Consider the following 17,518-nt stretch of genomic DNA (forward strand, 5'->3'; position numbering starts at 1 on the left):
CCCTTGCCGTACATAGTTTTTTTCATATGGAGTTCATCTCTTGCCTGACTGAAATGTATTTTCTACAGAAGTGATACAGCATCTGTGCAAGGAGGAAAAAATGCTGCCTGTTAAAAAAAAAAAAAAAAAAAAAAAAAGAAGAATGCAAAAAATGTTAATATAATGATGTCCCAGGCTGGACATCTTGCATGAGCACTTGTTTCAGCAGCATTCATGTAGTTGATGTTGAAGGAATTATGAGGTACCTCAGTGTTCATTGAAAAATAGTAGCCATTAAGCATCAAATAAAAAATGCAACCCTGTCTCTGTTCCTCGAAAATGTACTGACAACTTTGAAATCCAGATTGTCTGGAAATAATTCAGTTTTGAGCTGATGTAGATTTCTTGAGTACAATAGCTGTTGGTCTGTGTGACCCTTTACCATGGTTTATCGCTACTTGAGGCAATAATGGAAAAAAATCCACGGTGTGAATAATATACCCAAACCAAGAATCAATAATGTATTTGTTAAAAAGAGTAAACTAAGTATATTAAACATGCCTCACACAGTGTATTCCTTTTTCACCCAACCTGCCCTATAACTCTTTTCCGTATAAGTCTTTTGGGGGAAAAGATAAAAGAACATCTTTGTTTCATTTTTGTCCACAAGGAGCTGAGTATATGTAGTTTCAGCTGATTTTCTTTATGTGCTCTTAGGAAATCTTTGATTTCCCTTGGAGAGGAGATAAGAACTGTGCTTCAGTAGAAATAATGTCAGATTGTTTTGTTTGTTCTTGTACGCTTATGGCCTTCACCAAGTACTCTGTTGGTTTTAGATAATCCAGCTAGGTCTTTGGGTTGCATCTGTCAGAGCAATTGAATGTGGTGGAAGTGATTTAAAGGATAGAGCTGGGCTGACAATGCTGGCTGTTTTCTTTTGAGTGTATATTTTTGTCCATTGCCTATGTATGTCCTATTCCTCTGAAGTTTCTCAGACTTTTTCTACTGTCATCTCTTTTCATTTCACTGTAGCAGCTTGTCTTCCCTTATATACATGCGTATCCCTAAATCCTTGCACTTCTAACTCATGCCGTGTTCTACTAACTGTTCTCAGTCAGGATACTCTGAGCTCTGGCAGAGCTGACAGCCCTGACATTCTCTTGCAAACCCAGAACTCAGAACCCCATCCTTCAGCAAGAGCTCCTGTGCTCTCCCCCTTTTCTTGCTGCACCTCCCATCTTGCTGCACCCGAGTGCACTTACCCTCACTATGGTCAGTGCCTGTTCCCCCTGTCTGCATAAAGATCATCTCAGCAAGGAGGAGAGCGAGCCTCTCACAGCGATTTCTCCCCTGACCTAGCCTGTAGCGCAGGAAGATGCATTAGTAGACATCAGGGACCTCCAGCATGGAGAGGCACGTCGAGAATATCTCAACTTCAGGCGAGGCTTCAATTAGAGTTTGCAATCAATTTCAGGATGCTTTCCCGTGGGGAACAGGGCTTTGTGAGGTCCAGGATTGTACTTTATTCCTATTGCTGAGCAGCAGATCTCTGGGTGCTTAGGCTTCCCTCAGTGCATAGGAGAGTTGCGTGTGAAGGAGGGCCTGGGATAGTGTCAGTGAAGGTTAAGCATCACTGTATCAGACAATGTTTTTTAGAAAAACAACCAGTTTAAAATGGAAGTAGGAGGGGGGCATTTTTTTCTCCTTTCTTTTAATCTCTTGAAAGACACTTCCAGAGGGTAGGATTGATTTCCTACACCTTGGCTCAGTAAAGAACAAGGCTTTTTTTTTTAATTCAAATCAGTGGGTAGAAATACATGTTTAACCTTGTTGGAATTGTAATTACAATAAAGCCAATATCCCACTGATGTTCAATTCATTGTATGATGGCAGATTTCACAGTTGACTAGTGCATTACACTTTGTATCAAATTGCTTTTGTTGTATTCTGTTGCCACCCCCCAAAAAAATACGACAAATAAACCAAAAAAACAGCAACTTGATATATATGGATGAGTAGAAGATGAAATATTTTGCATTAAGAAGTTCATGTACACTTTGAAACCTCTTTCAATTAACATTTCTCTGTACCCTTGTTTCTGGAATGGCAATTCTAGATAGGGTGCAGAGTGCATTTTGAGTAGAATGATGTACTTCATCTCATGAACAACTGTATACATATGTCTAAATGGCTGTGTAATTTACACAAACATTGAATAGACATCCTCATAGGTAGATTTTATAATACCTCTCTAAGTATATCTTTTGCTTGCATTTGCATTATATATGCTTTCTCTTACCATATTAGGATGCTTATTGCCAGACTAGTGAGATCTCTTCACTTTCAGTGTTGTGGTATCTTTCTGCTGTTCCCCTATTATGTTCAGCTTGAAGCCTTAATGTTCCACATGAGCATTTTAAAATACTCTGACAGACAGAAAAGCTCCATCATGCAACACAGTAAACAGCACAGCTCTGAAACATTTTGCTTCTGAGAATGTCTGAGTATTGCTTGCCACATATTTTTAGATGACGTTTAGAGAATGCATTTATCCATGATGTGGTCCCCCTGCAAGCATACTCCCTATAAGAGCTGGAAAAAGAATGAAACCACAATCTCAACTTCTAATAAAAATGTACTGACTGATGCAGAAAAGTAAAATTCTTGCAAAGAAGCAGCTCTCCTGCAGAAGTCAGGTATGTTGTCTCTCACAGTAAGGTAGCTCTCATGCTCATAGGGAAGCTCCTGTCCTTTTTTTTTTTTTTTTCATTCCTCACCAATGCTAACAAACATCAAACAGCTAAGTAAGCTTAAAATCTTTTTTTTTTCTTCTTCTTCTCTGTAGTGGAGTCCTCAGACTTGTTAGTACAAGGCGCTCTCTGCTCAAATGGCCTAAGTAATTATAGTATATTTCTATATTCAGCTGATACTTTTATCTCCACTATATGATGGACATTTTCTGATGATATCTATGTAGTAGAATGTGAAATGAAGTATGGTATGGTAACGTGCATGTCAGAGAGCCAGCAGATGGCCTGTTTATTTCCATCCCAGCCGCCTTCTTGTAACTGACCTCTCCTCAGTGCAGCTGTAAGCCAAGCCCAGATTTGCACTTGTACAGAACCGCAGCTGACCTGTAGATGATGAAGGTGGGTCACCGTGCTGATGGGGCAGGAGGCCGCTGTCGCTCAGCACAGCGATGAGTGTGCTCCGGGTGTCTTTGACAAGCTGAGACAGAGCCAGCCCTGCTGTCAGGAGCCAGTGCTTCTTGGCCTGCAACTTGTCTTGTTTTTGCTGACTTGCATGGTTTGGTATCTCCTGGTGCCAGTGCTCGCCCTGGTTGACTTAACTTGGGATCACTGAGTTACCCGATGAGCTTCCGTGAACGAAGGAGGACCCTCTGTTATTTCAGTACTCCACCTGCTTTGTGTCACTGTGGCAGAGCAGAGACATTCTGTTTCCCATATTCACTGCTAGATGCACAAGATGCACATTTTGGGTTTATTTACTAACCATCCTCTACCAGCTGCCTCATTATCATGTCAGTGGTTAAATGCAATTGGCAGTCATTCTTCAGGAACTGTATTTATTTTTCTGTTGCCGCTGAATTTCTTTAGTCAAGGAAAATGAATAAGCATGCTCCTTGCTTGAGAGAAGCTTAAAGACATTTCTTCAGACAAATATTTTTTATGCATTTTGAAATTTTCTAATTTTCCTTTGTTATTATATTTGCAGGCTAATTACTTACTCTAGCATAGTTTAAAGTGAATACAGTGAGTAGGTGCAGTTTTGTTTACTGGAGTAACAGAAGTTACTTTCTTTCAAAAATACTTATTTTCAATGTCTTTCTGAGACTTAATATTTGAGTGGGCAGCTGGTAAGGTTTCATTGGCTAAACAAGTTTAATAAGGCAAAGTAGGCTATTTGGCAGAAGATTCATGGCTTTTCTCTTTAGTCTTCAATGCATCCAATCCAAATTAGGGCTGCAGCTGATTTCTGATCAGGAGTATCCTCAAAAATATCCAGCTAGGAGCCTTTTCAGCTTGTTTATCCAATTATCATACGACCGCGGTGATTAAAAAATAAAAATAAAAAAATGACCCAACAATAGTGACAGCCTGAACTTGTTGGTAGAATGCTACTATCTCAGCTTCCAGAAAAGCTGGATTTACCATGGTAATGGGAATCAGCCCAGCATGAGTGAATTCATTTTGACTACTAAAATACGCCTTTGACAAGATGATTATATGGGATCGGTTGCAAGATTATACTCCTGATAGTTTCACAACTGAAGGACAAGTGAGTGTATTGAGTAACCTCACCTCAGGCATGCTGGGCTATGCATCTCATTTGTTTCTTTTTATTGTCATACATTGATGAGGTTGAAGTGTTATGATTACTGTGTTGTCAATAGCCAGCCGTAACCCACATGACCATAATGAAGCTCAGTTGTTCGCATGTCTGTTCTGAATCAGAAAGCAGTTTTAGTTCTTGGAATAATATTGGATTTCAGAATATATGGGATGAATGTTTGGTGCCCTTTTAAAAAAATAAACCTGGAAAAAGTTGGTTTTCCATACCATCTGGTGCTGACGATTCCCACACAACAAACACTAGATGTGTGGTGGAAAATACCCCATTGTACTGAGTGCAGAGAGGACCTTCAATATGCTTCCACAGTGTCAAACGTTACTGTTGAATTACTGTTAGAACTTCCTTCATACGTTATTAAACATTGTTTAATATAAACTAAATAATGGAAGTTGTTACATTTTGGCAGTCTTGTTGCCTAAACAAAGGGAATTGGGTTTGATTTTAAAGCACAGGAGCAGTCCGTAAACATCCTAAAGTACATCCTCGATATATGCACAAACATGCCAGTGTAGATATTTTTCTGAGAAAGTGTGAGAAACTCCTAATGAGTATTTGTGTTGTTTTTTTTTTTTATTTTTTCACGATTTGCTTTGAAATGAAACCATTAAAGCTGGAAAATAAGTATATTAAGATTATGATGAGGTGTTTGGAAACCACAGAGAAGGGAGCAGTCTGAAATGAATAAAAACCTATCTAGTATTTAGACTGTGCTAACAAAATAATAATAATTAAAAAAAAAAAAAGATGCAGACCTTTTTTACAAGGATAGCTTGATTTACAGAAAACATCTCGGTTAAAGTGACAAATTATAACACTGACCCCTGCAGCGATTGAAATGATTTTCTGGATTGACGTTTGCTTGTTAGCATTATAACCTAACAGGTATTGTCTCTTATCATCATCTTCAGCTATGTCATGCTAGAGGTTGTTTATTTCGTACTTAGGTTTTCTTAATGGACTTTTCATGGGGAGGTAGCATTACCTGCTTGTATGCTGGACATTTTTAATAATATGCAACACTGGACTGAGCACACTAAAAGAGACAGATAAAGCTACAAGCATCTCCATACAATTTGGGAGTCCTTGAAATAGATTTCTATTAATTTTATTTCACGAAATCCTTGTTACACTGTTATTCATTGAAGAACTCGTGGTATATATTTTCCAGATACTACACAGACAAATTAGGCATACAGTAATAGACATCACAATAGTATGAATGTTTCTATGCTAAATCCCCTAAGCACAAAAGGCTGAGCATTTGCCCTAGAGTGTCTAACAACAGGGAGTTCATCACATATTTTCTGAATGTTAATGAAACATGGGGACTTGTATGTTCTTACTAGTTGTTTTCCAGGGAATCAACTGACAATGTAAGAGGAACTTCAGCATGCATCTTCACACTTCTTTCTCAGTCCCCCCTCCGCACTTTTTCTCTAAATGAGCACATTTGTTTAATATCAAATATATGAAACAGTTCTGTAAGATCTTATCACTCCTCTCAAAAATTATGACCATTAGAACCTGCATAATGTCCAGTTTGTTTCACCAGCTATGCCTCAGGTCAGTGTTATAATTTCCAGGAATTAGGTGATAAAGTCCTGGAAACAGATGAGGAAGCTCCTAAGTTAGAAGATCTTGTAAAGCCTTCATAGACTGTCTCTGCGTGTAATAGTTGTGCAATGATGTACCAGAAGCAGCATAATCCAGATGAGGTGTTTTTTTGTGTGATGATACTAGGATGTGTTGTTTTAGTGTTTTTGGTGAGTATGAAGGCGTATTCATTAATCATAGAGAGTGAATGTAGGAGTGTATACATCTACTAGCAATATGCAAAGAGGAGGAAAGGAAACGAGCAATATGCAAATGTGGCGCCCATCTACAAGAAGGGCCGGAGGGCAGACCCAGGAAACTACAGGCCTGTCAGTTTGACCTCAGTACCAGGGAAGCTCATGGAGCAGATCCTCTTGAGAGTCATCATGCGGCACTTGCAAGGCAAGCAGGCGATCAGGCCCAGTCAGCATGGGTTTATGAAAGGCAGGTCCTGCTTGACGAACCTGATCTCCTTCTATGACAAAGTGACGCGCTGGGTGGACGAGGGAAAGGCTGTGGATGTGGTCTACCTTGACTTCAGCAAGGCTTTTGACACCGTCTCCCACAGCATTCTCCTCAAGAAACTGGCTGCTCTTGGCTTGGACTGGCGCACGCTTCGTTGGGTTAGAAACTGGCTGGATAGCCGGGCCCAAAGAGTCGTGGTGAAAGGAGTCAAGTCCAGTTGGAGGCCAGTCACTAGTGGCGTCCCCCAGGGCTCAGTGCTGGGGCTGGTCCTCTTTAATATCTTCATCAATGATCTGGACGAGGGCATTTAGTGCACCCTCAGTAAGTTTGCAGATGACACCAAGCTAGGTGCGTTTGTCGATCTGCTCGAGGGTAGGAAGGCTCTGCAGGAGGATCTGGATAGGCTGCACCGATGGGCTGAGGTCAACTGCATGAAGTTCAACAAGGCCAAGTGCCGGGTCCTGCACCTGGGGTGCAATAACCCCAAGCAGAGCTATAGGCTGGGAGATGAGTGGTTGGAGAGCTGCCAGGCAGAGAAGGACCTGGGAGTGATGGTGGACAGTCGGCTGAATATGAGCCAGCAGTGTGCTCAGGTGGCCAAGAAGGCCAACGGCATCCTGGCTTGTATCAGAAACAGCGTGACCAGCAGGGCTAGGGAGGTGATCGTCCCCCTGTACTCGGCTCTGGTGAGGCCGCACCTCGAGTACTGCATTCAGTTTTGGGCCCCTCGCTACAAGAAGGACATCGAGGTGCTTGAGCGGGTCCAGAGAAGGGCGACGAAGCTGGTGAGGGGCCTGGAGAACAAGTCCTGCGAGGAGCGGCTGAGGGAGCTGGGCTTGTTCAGCCTGGAGAAGAGGAGGCTCAGGGGTGACCTTATCGCTCTCTACAGATACCTTAAAGGAGGCTGTAGCGAGGTGGGGGTTGGTCTGTTCTCCCACGTGCCTGGTGACAGGACGAGGGGGAATGGGCTGAAGTTGCGCCAGGGGAGTTTTAGGCTGGATGTTAGGAAGAACTTTACCGAAAGGGTTGTTAGGCACTGGAACAGGCTGCCCAGGGAGGTGGTGGAGTCACCATCCCTGGAAGTCTTTAAAAGACGTTTAGATGTAGAGCTCAGGGGTATGGTTTAGTGGGGACTGTTAGCGTTAGGTCAGAGGTTGGACTCGATGATCTTGAGGTCTCTTCCGACCTAGAAATTCTGTGATTCTGTGAAATTTTTAAGTTTGTCTGCGGATAGACAGATTGATGCTGGTACCCAAGTTGTTGTGAAAGCTCGCAGTCACATTTCTATGGTTGTATACGAAGGCAGCTGATCTGTCTGGAGGGACACCTGATGACTTGAGCTGTGAAGCAACTGGGCAAAAACATGAGAGTTTTCCTAGCAGGACTTGCTGCAGGACCTTCATTCCTCCTGATGTGCCAGGCTTGCACGAACCCCACCACAGCACGTGAGCAGTAGCGAATAAAGCCGTACTTTAAAGGAGGGTTCCCGAACTGAGAGGGGCACAAGAGGCAGCGGCTAATCACTCCTAGCATTTTCTGCACTTGGAGGGTCAGGAGTTGATCCTGGTAATAGATGGTGAGCTGCGATTAATGGGCACTGCAAAATGTGGGGGGCTGCAGCACAATCCCCCCTTGCTGGAATAGCAAGGAACCAAGGAATTTTTCAGCAACCAAAGATATCCTGTGCTGGTTTTTGTGGCATAGCGGGATTTGTTGCCAAAATGCCAGTTTTGCCACTTGGGCATGTAGGAAGGCCCGTCCATGTGGAGTCCTGTGAGCACTGGTAGGTACACGCTATACACCATGCCTATCGATGACGTATGGCCTGCAACCTTCCCTTCGTCTGTAACCACATAAACCCAGTGAGGTCCTTCAGAGGTACTGCTTGCCTGCACCTTACGGCAAATGCTTCTTTGCCTTTTTGTGCCCTTGTCCTTTTCAGTATTCTGGAGGAGCGCTCACTGCAGTAACATGGGCCAGTGTCACTCTTATTACTTTACCTGTTTTATCTTTTGTGAAATTGAGCCTTTAGCCGGAATTGTCTGAGCTGCTGCTCCAGCAGTCGGTTAACTGTGAGGCTCCTCGAGCTCATTTCTCTCAAGTAATTTGATTCCCACGTGCTCACTGAGATTGCTTTTTTGCTGAAAGAAAGTGGAGAGGGGTGTGTGTGTGTGTATGGGAGCAGGCCAGAAATGTTATGGCAGACAAATGTAGCTTAGAGATAAAAACAACACAAAAACGTGTTTAAAAAGATCCCATCTCAGTTTATCTCCCTTTAACCCAGTGCTATAAAACCGAATGTTTTTGTGTTTGAGAATCGGAGACACAGAGCCTTTTGTGCTGGTGCAGGGTATGGAACAGGAAGCTAAATTCCATCCTGCCTCTACAAAAAGCCGAGAAGGTAATCCTTTCATTAAATTTACCAGAAATGCGTGTAAAACACTAAAAACATTTTTATTTTTTTTTTGTAATTGTGGTCATAAAAGCTTTCTATGGATTTTAAGGTGTTTTCTGAAATCATACACAAGGTTCAAGTTTTTTTTTTTAATTATTATTATTATTTTTGTTGCTGAACAATTTCTTTTACATTGTGGTTACTTGGGAGTAATTGAACACCAGTTTTGTAGATAAGCTTCTATATAAGACTGGTTAGTAAGGCAGCAGTTTCCTAAATAATGAACGATTTATTGAGAGATTTATGATTCTATAAAATTGCTAGTGTGTTATCACGTTTTTGGGCAAAGGCCCTACTGCAGGGGAGTGAAAAACAAGCCTGAAAAGTGAATCTTACTGGAGGGAGGATTGTTCTGGAAATAAACCATTCAGTGCATAAACAATGGTATATCAGTTGTCTGAAATATGCATTCCTCCCTCTGCATGGTGTTCATTGTATGTCCACCCAGACCTACCAAGCTCTGGACACAGCATTTCTGTGTTACAAAGTTGTGGTTTGTTAGAGAAAATATTGCTAATTTGAGCAGACTGCTCAGAGGTCTGTTCCTACATATGACCAACATCAGGCTTGGGGTTCTGTTAGCATTCATTACCTGCTGTTGTAAGACACGTCCCTTGATGGTATCAGCAGCATTATTAAATGTCATAAGAATACATCTTCCTAGCAGCAGCGGAAGTATCCATAGTTGATGGATCTTGGCTAATTTTCCATCTTGGACCTGGGGGTGGGAGCAAATAAATACATCTATACTTTTTTGAGAGGTGTGAGGAAAGGAAGCTCATACTAAATGTCAGTGTTACCCAACCACTGACTACTTCACCTACTACTGTTGCTACAGATTGTTGTCATTTCTGACTTTAAAAGAGTGTACGTACCAATACAAAAAATCCTTACAAAACTGAGTTCAGTTCTGGGCAGTAATGTTTTGGGGACAAAGAGGGGTAGAGGGATTTTTTATTTTTTATTTTTTATTTTTTTTTTCATCTAGCACTGAACTGAAAAGAGTTAAACAAGATAGATTTTGGAGGATAACGTGCCAGGTCAAAAAGCTGGGTGCATCTACTGATAGTTGCACTGTCTGCATTTTCTGTTTGTGCTACACTGTTGTGTAATGTAAAAAAAAAAAAAAAAAAAAAAGTGTATCTATGCAGCTGTATGCCAGATTTCATGACTGTTTCTGTCTAGAGCCTTTTTTTGCTTGTACATTGTGCCTGCAGCTCCACCTCTTCAAAGGCTGTTCTATTAATCTAACCTACTGAGGGCTATTCATACAGCTTATGGGTTTTTATATTTAAATCCTCACAAAAAATGATTTGCTGCCCTCAAGTTAGAAATTTAAAGGAAAATTAAATTAAGGCTGCCTAAGTAATGAAAGCATCTTTAGATTTGATAGATAGAGACCATCAAAGCAAAAAGACTGTATCCCTAGAAAGATTTCTGATATTGTTTAGTGCTGGGGGGAGTTGCTATTGCTAGTATATCATGCAGTATCAGGCCTTAAATTCATATGCTTATGCTTCATGAATTCTTTAATTTCCAAAGTTGTTTGTTATGTTTTAGGTCATAAATTAAGAGATTTATAACTCAAACATTTTTATCCATATGAGGCCTATGGCATTAGGATCATAGTGTTGTATAGTTTTGCTGACAGATGGATTAAAGAAAGAAAGATCTTACGCCTTAAGAAATGTCTGAATTTTTCTTGTGTGCCATGAGATGTAAGCCTAGCATTTGTTACTGTGATATATGTTATATCATTGCCTGCCTAGCGCGACATGTGTATAACTCTATTGTTTCTAGTGGTCTTGTGCTGTGAACTTCTAACCAGACTTAAAACAAAACAAGCAAGCAAACAAAAACAAACCTGGGAGTGTTTTAGGGGACACCTAAATAGTGTCCCCTAAAACTTCTAACCAAATCTTTAGAATAGAGCGGTCACCAAATGCAGTCTCAAACCTAGTCCAAAGAAGGTGGGTGGCAGAATCCAGATTTTTATTTTATTATTGGGGTATAAAATGTGTGCCTTCTATTTATTTCTCATTTCTTTTGTCTTTAGGTTTTCCAAATGAGCCTGCTGCTGTCATTGCCCTTAACACTATTAAGGAATGGTTAAGCAAGAATCACAACGAGGTATGAAATAAAATATAACTTTCCCAAATTTTTATTTATGCTTATGGACTTTGTCTCCGGAAATGTAGAAAGAGTAAACACCAGCTTGAGCCTTGAAGTGAATATTTAGTCTAAAACAAATGAAACCAGGTTAGGACAATGTGGCTGGGGGAAGACTGTTACATTTTACAAGCTTCACTGGAGTTCAGAGGAAATACCTTTGTTTGAAACCATACTGTGCATTTCCTTTGTATTGTAATCTTTCCTGGCAAAGTAAAAGACTATTCTCTTTCTAAGCCGTTTCTGAGCGTCACAGTTTTCATCTAATAATGAGGAGATTCTTGGAAAGGAAATGTATATAATAGTTGTCAGTGGAAACAGTCACCAAAGGTCAGCGGTGTTCCAGAGGTCACTTTACAGTAAAGAGCTGTATGATAGTATTTCCTATTTTTATTAATTTTTGATTTGCTTACAGTTAAGTGTTCATTTTCCCTGGAACACCTGCTAAACTTGTGACACAACTGAATTTTTAACAGGACTGGTGTTCTTCCAGTGACAACACTATGGTGATTATTTTTACAAGACAAAATGCTTTCAACAGAATGATATCCATATCTTCCCTTTCTAGGTTTTTTTCTTGCTCTGGTTTTTGTTCTTAGCAGGCTGATAGTTTCTAGCATTGAATTGAAGAATGCAACAAAGTGATAGAATAAAATAATCATTATGTCTTGAACTGAGGATATGCCTGTTTCCTGGTAATGACAGTCAGCAGGCAGATCTCACATGGCTGAAGTTGTTGAGTATTTTTGTATGAAGGTATTTAACAAAGCTTGGAGTGGAGAAATATTAGGCACAGGAGCATAATTAGTAGTATATTTCTTTTATTCATATGTTTGGGGGGCCTTATTGTTAAGAGATTCTGATAAACAAGGGTAGCGATTTAGTAGGTTGTAGGAGTTTTTTGTTTGCTTTTTGACCAACTTTGAACTGAAAGGAAATACTATGATGAGATTTGAACAGTAAATTGAGATATACAAACCTGAGTGCCAAAAGGTACGCCAAGAAACGTGCATGTTTGGACAATGCGGTATGAAGCACTTAGCAGCTTTCTTTCCATAGATTAGATATTTGAGCAGTGAAGCAATTTTGGATGGACACTCATCTTTAACACTAAAGATGCGTAAGTGTCATCTTACCAGCCTAACTACAGGCTTTATGTTTTTTGAAAATGGAGTGTTAGTGCTTAACTATATTTTAATTTCATTTGGTTGTATTTTTGCTATATAATGGAAGAAAAAGAGGCTATTTATTTATTTATTTATTTATTTATTTATTTATTTTAATTTTGGAACTAAACTTTTCTATTTCAAAAGCTGAGTGTGTTGTATATATACCCCTTAATTACTTGTTTCTTTGTGGTATTACTAAAAACAAAATAAAATGGTTTGGTAGACTGCCTATCAAATGTGTAGTTGTTTTCTCAATGAAAACTCTTTTCTGGAGTATTCTGCTCTGGAGTTCAGCTGTTGCTTCTCAGCTGTAAGACAACTTTTGCTTCAAATGTACACTTTGAGTCTTCCCTTTTTCTGCTTCTGGCATGACTTGGCCTGCAAGCCCTTGCATGCCCTACACATTCCTTCTTTCTTACTTTTAGTTAGCATGTGCGCTGCTTCCCCCTATTTTTTTGGTTCCTGTCATAGGCTTCTGGTGAGTTCCTTCCCTTGTTTTCAGAAACCTTCAGCTCTGTCTTGGAAGGAGACTTGCGGTTCACAGCACAGTGATTGAAATGGCAGTGTTTATCGTACATGTTCTTGTCTTTTATCTGAGCATTAAGCACTTTGTGCAAATGTTACTTCCTTGACAGTGAGTTCTTTTGGGTAGACCTGTGCGGTGTTAAGAGTTGGACTTGATGATCCTTAAGGGTCCCTTCCAACTCAGGATATTCTATGATTCTATGATTCTATGTGATTGAAATGCATAAAATTCCAACACATTTGTGGTTTGCACAGGTTACTGTAAACTAGGAACACCGAATAAGCATGATTCCTCCTTCCTCACTCAAATGCCTTCCCTTCTATTTCCTTGGTTGTCTTGGCACTCTAGCTCTAAACCTACTTACTCACTCCCCACAAATTCCAGTTTCATCTGTATTCTTTTTAAGTTAATAGTTGTAGTTTACAAAGTTTGGAGAGTGAAAGGAGCACAGGCTGTCCTGACCACAGATGTATTGTTAAAAATTATCCTATTAAGCTTACATCACGGTTGTTTTTTTGTCTTATTTTTGTTGGTTTTGTTTTTCAGTTTGGATTACTATAGTTAATAACTGTAGTATTAAACATTTCTGAACACCCTGAGTCAAAATGTCATGATGCTCAGGTCTCATGCTATTTGGCGTGCCTGAAGGCATGCATATGATCAATTTGCAGCAATTATTACCTATCAGAGAATTCAGAAGCAAACTCAAAGAGCTTTTGTTAATTATTGAAGAAAATGGCATACTAGATTTCAGTCAAGATAGGTTTCGAGGGTAGGGTTATCCATAGCTTTGTACTTTCTTGTACAGTGGTTTCTCTCTTCATAAACTATTCCTGCAATCTACTGTCTTGAATTTTAGATTGTGGCATACTGGCGTATTTTACATGTCATAAGTAGGTCAGCAGCAAAATAAAAATATTTAGTACTTCTACTGAAGAAAGCAGTGACTTATGCAGTGAAAGGGATCTTTGAGAAGCATACAGTTGTTGGGTTCCTGTTTAATGCTTATAGGAAGGTGTGTATAATTCAGCTATATTAAATAAACTGCCATAGCTCAGTGTCAGGTGTTATTCTGACCCATTGTATTTTGCATATCTTTGTTCCCTTGGATTAGATTTTGGGCTTTAAGTAGTAATATTGTACATCACCCAAACTTTTCCTGAAAGTAGTTCATTGTACAGCAACCAAAATGACAGGGACTTCTTAATGTCTCAACAATATAGTCTATTCTTACTGCATACCTTGCAATATAGACCTTTCTGTAAACTTTGCTCATGAAGACAGAACAGCTCCAACTACAGCCACTGGATATTTAAATGTATTTAAACTCACATGTTCTAGCCTAGGAGCAAAACCTTTTCCATTTGCTGTGAGGCCAGCTTTTCAGAAGGCTGCCCGTGTTTCACTCCTGTTACGCCTAACAAGAACCACTCCCTTGATGCTGGCTGTGCTATCAAATGGGTCAGTGTCCTGCTACCAGCCTCCTCGCCTGAACAAGAGGCCTTTTGCTGTTGGCTGTGCTGAAGTTCAATGAATCAGTTGCCTTCTTCCTTTCCTTACTTCTTGTGGAATCTGCCTTGTCTTCACCTGAGAAATCCTGTCCGGGTTCTGCTCCTTCTGTCACAAAGATTTTTGGCAGCCAGTTATCCCTGCGATAATGTCTGGTGCTGGTCGTCCTCAGATCTCAGACTCTGCGTGTAGGGTGTGTATTGAATGAACTCATGAAATTTTAGTGAAAGATAGAGACCAAAATGGTAATCTGCTCACTAGGAAATGTGCCTACATGGCAACACACTTAGCAAAACCAAATAGGTAAATAAGATGGAAACACCTGACATATTTATAAGTCTTTGTTGTGCTGTACAGCAGCTGTGTCTTATCTGTCTTTCTGCATCCCAGGAAACTGTGACAAATTTGTGAAAGATAAGGCAATATTGTTGTCTTCTCCTCTCTACCTTCATGTAGTGCTTTGCCTCCTTTGATGCTAAAATGAAGATTTTATCCAACCTGATATTAATTCAAAATACAAATAAATCAGTGGCTATGTTCCTAAGTCTGCCTGGGGCCCTGAAAATAACTGAAATGACTCCGAAATGTCTTGCAAGCTGTATTAGAGTCCCAGGAAGTTCTCTGTCATAGTATTTACAAGAAAAGTGATTTGCAGTTAATGAAAGGTTTTCTTATCCAAGTCCATTGTTGTGCTTGACCCCTCAGGTGTTTGCATAAAAACTTATTAGCATGCTTAACTTCGATGTCACTCAGATGAATGTCTCATTACCATGCAAATGGAGTTAGCTCCTTTCTGAGGTTAATTGTTACAAAGCAACAGAGAGAGATCTATTGTAATTTACTGAACGCCAAACACCAGCTAGGCAGGGCAGCAGCCTAAAACTTAACTACATAAAGACCGCTAGGGAAAACAGCAATATTGTAAGTAATGGTTAGTACTTACTTGTATGTAACACGCAGCACTCTTCTGGTTTTGAAATGCAACTCTAAGTCAAACTAATTTCTGGCCGTGTTTTACACCAAGGTCTGCTGACTTGCAGCCAGAGGGCAAATCTAGTTTAGAAGCTGGTAAATGGCGTTACACTGTAAGCATAGAAATCCCTCGGAGCAAGCTTGCAGGAATGGCAACAGTCAGCACTACTGGGTTAATTTACTGCAGACCACCTAGGCTATCTCTTTAGCAAACTGCATTTTCACATCTCGCAAAGTGCTCTGAAGGTTTAATAGAATTCTTCAGAGCACAAAATAGAATTGGATCCCATCCTTTAGGAATTATACACTGGCATTCATTTAAAAATGCACGTTAAGCTCTTTGAACAATTTGAAATGTTTCTTTCTGGGATAATTTGGGAAGGTCTGAGATACTGCCACTTGACTTCCCATAACGTATCACAAAGGAAATGTGACACCTTTAAATACTTGTCCCTCCCGACGTTTTAGGAGAGATGGTGGCATTATGTTTGTTGGTGTTCGTTTTTGTTTCGCTTTTGCAGCAGAGCATTGGGAAGTTTAGTAATTGTTATTTGCTTGTACTTTAGGATCATGCTATGTGTCTTGAAAGGGTGAAAAATAAAAAATGTTCGTTGTGTGCCTTACCTTATGTCACTGACATGAAAAGCCTCAGGACCTTTTCCCTGCTCAAGAAAAGACTTTAATTTAACAGCACATTTAGCTCAAAGTATTGTTCTTTCTCTTGCACAATATCTCTCAACATTTATTACGTCCCTCAGTAGAACAACAACCGCAGAAGTGTGATTGCAATATATGCTCCATTGAAATAACTGATGCAGATTAAAAGCACATAGAAGGAAAATAAATCAGCACATTCCTGATTCCTTTTCATTAGAATCACTTCTGAAAAGAAAGAGACTTTCTTACTTTGCCTGAAGCACAGTAGATTTAGATTTTAGCAAGTAGTTATGCACATCATCCCAGTGTGGCGGTGTTTGTCTGTCTCCCCCCCACCCCCCCAAAAAAAAAAAAAAATAATAAATAACATCTGCATTTCCAGCATAACAGGGTGAGCAACGTAGTCCTGGTACAGGTGAAATTAGTGGAACTCTGTTTTCAGCGGCTGGGGCAGGATCCCAATAGCTCATTCCTTGTGACCAAAGTTTTCGGGAGGAAACACCTGGTTTCTCAAGTTAGGCACACCACAATACAGATGCCCTGCACCTGTGCTTCATTTTGTACTGGTCTTCATCCAAATCACGGTGGTATTTTCCACTTGGGAGATAGTTCAAGTGAAATTACCTTTCCTGTCCACCACTTCCCGTATGTGCATGTACTTTGCCATACACAGGGAGCTGGGGTGTGGGAGCTGAGGAAGCGTTCCCTGCAATGGGACACGTGGAGGTGACTGCACAGATTGTATCAGCTGGTTTGCAGAGAGGTGGACGTCCTTCTGGGGAGGGACCTGGGGGGACAGTGCAAGGAGTTGCCACCGTTCTCCGTTGCGTAAGGCAGGGTGACGGGCATGCCTGAGTGAGCTTTCCAAGCCACTAGAGCATTGTTCGGGGCACACGAACGTGGTCACAGCATCGTGTTGCATGCAGCACTCTACAGGTGAGCATGGCACCCTGTGGTACCCCTCCAGGTACCGCATTAATCTTGGTAGTACCTGTGCTACACAGCAGTGCCTTACATAGGTATATATGTTGGAGGTGTGAGTCACCAGGGAAGGATCACGGCTCATGTCTGTCCCTTCAAAATTGGGTCAGGCGGCTAACAAAGTTCCTTTACCCCTGAGCCCATCAAAACATCAGGGCAACTCAATTTCAGTATTTCTGTAATGTGTGACTGAGAGGTTGTTTCACTGTATTTTTAACTTTCTCTCCCCCCTCCCTTTGGTGGTCCCTGCAACCTAATTTAGGCTCCTCATTTTTCAGAGACAATTAAACAAAGTGGCATCTTGAGATGAGGTCTTGTCTTTATCTCTGCAGATGGATGCAGATGGAGACTGTGTCTTGGAATATGTTGTCTGATGTAGTTTACTTTAATGTAAAGTCAGTTATATTCCCCTAGGCACAGCAACTAAATTTCTACATTTATTCCAGAAAAGAATGGAATAGCAAGCTGACAATATTTAATTAATGTAAGCAAATATTTTTCTAAAAAATGACACAATACAGACAATTCCTCCTAAGATAGTATTACTTTTGGTTTTGGGCAGCTAGTTTTCATGCTTATGGTTTTACAGTTGTCAAAAAAAAAAAGAGAATTTTTTGGGGAAAAAAAAAAGGCGCATATATTTATGCCTAAGGTGACATCTTTTATGGC

General features: G+C 40.4%; 1 protein-coding gene across 3 annotated transcripts in view; it reads left to right on the plus strand.

The window, feature by feature from the left end:
* MACROD2 (mono-ADP ribosylhydrolase 2) overlaps positions 1-17,518 on the plus strand; it is an 854,218-nt gene that overhangs the window by 591,458 nt on the left and 245,242 nt on the right. For all 3 annotated transcript variants that reach the window (XM_068675719.1, XM_068675720.1, XM_068675721.1), the window contains one exon: positions 10,923-10,996. In XM_068675719.1, the coding sequence (XP_068531820.1) occupies positions 10,923-10,996 (74 nt within the window). The remainder of the gene's footprint in view (positions 1-10,922; positions 10,997-17,518) is intronic.

This window comes from Anas acuta, chromosome 3, assembly GCF_963932015.1.
Source record: "Anas acuta chromosome 3, bAnaAcu1.1, whole genome shotgun sequence".
Lineage (NCBI taxonomy): Eukaryota > Metazoa > Chordata > Aves > Anseriformes > Anatidae > Anas > Anas acuta.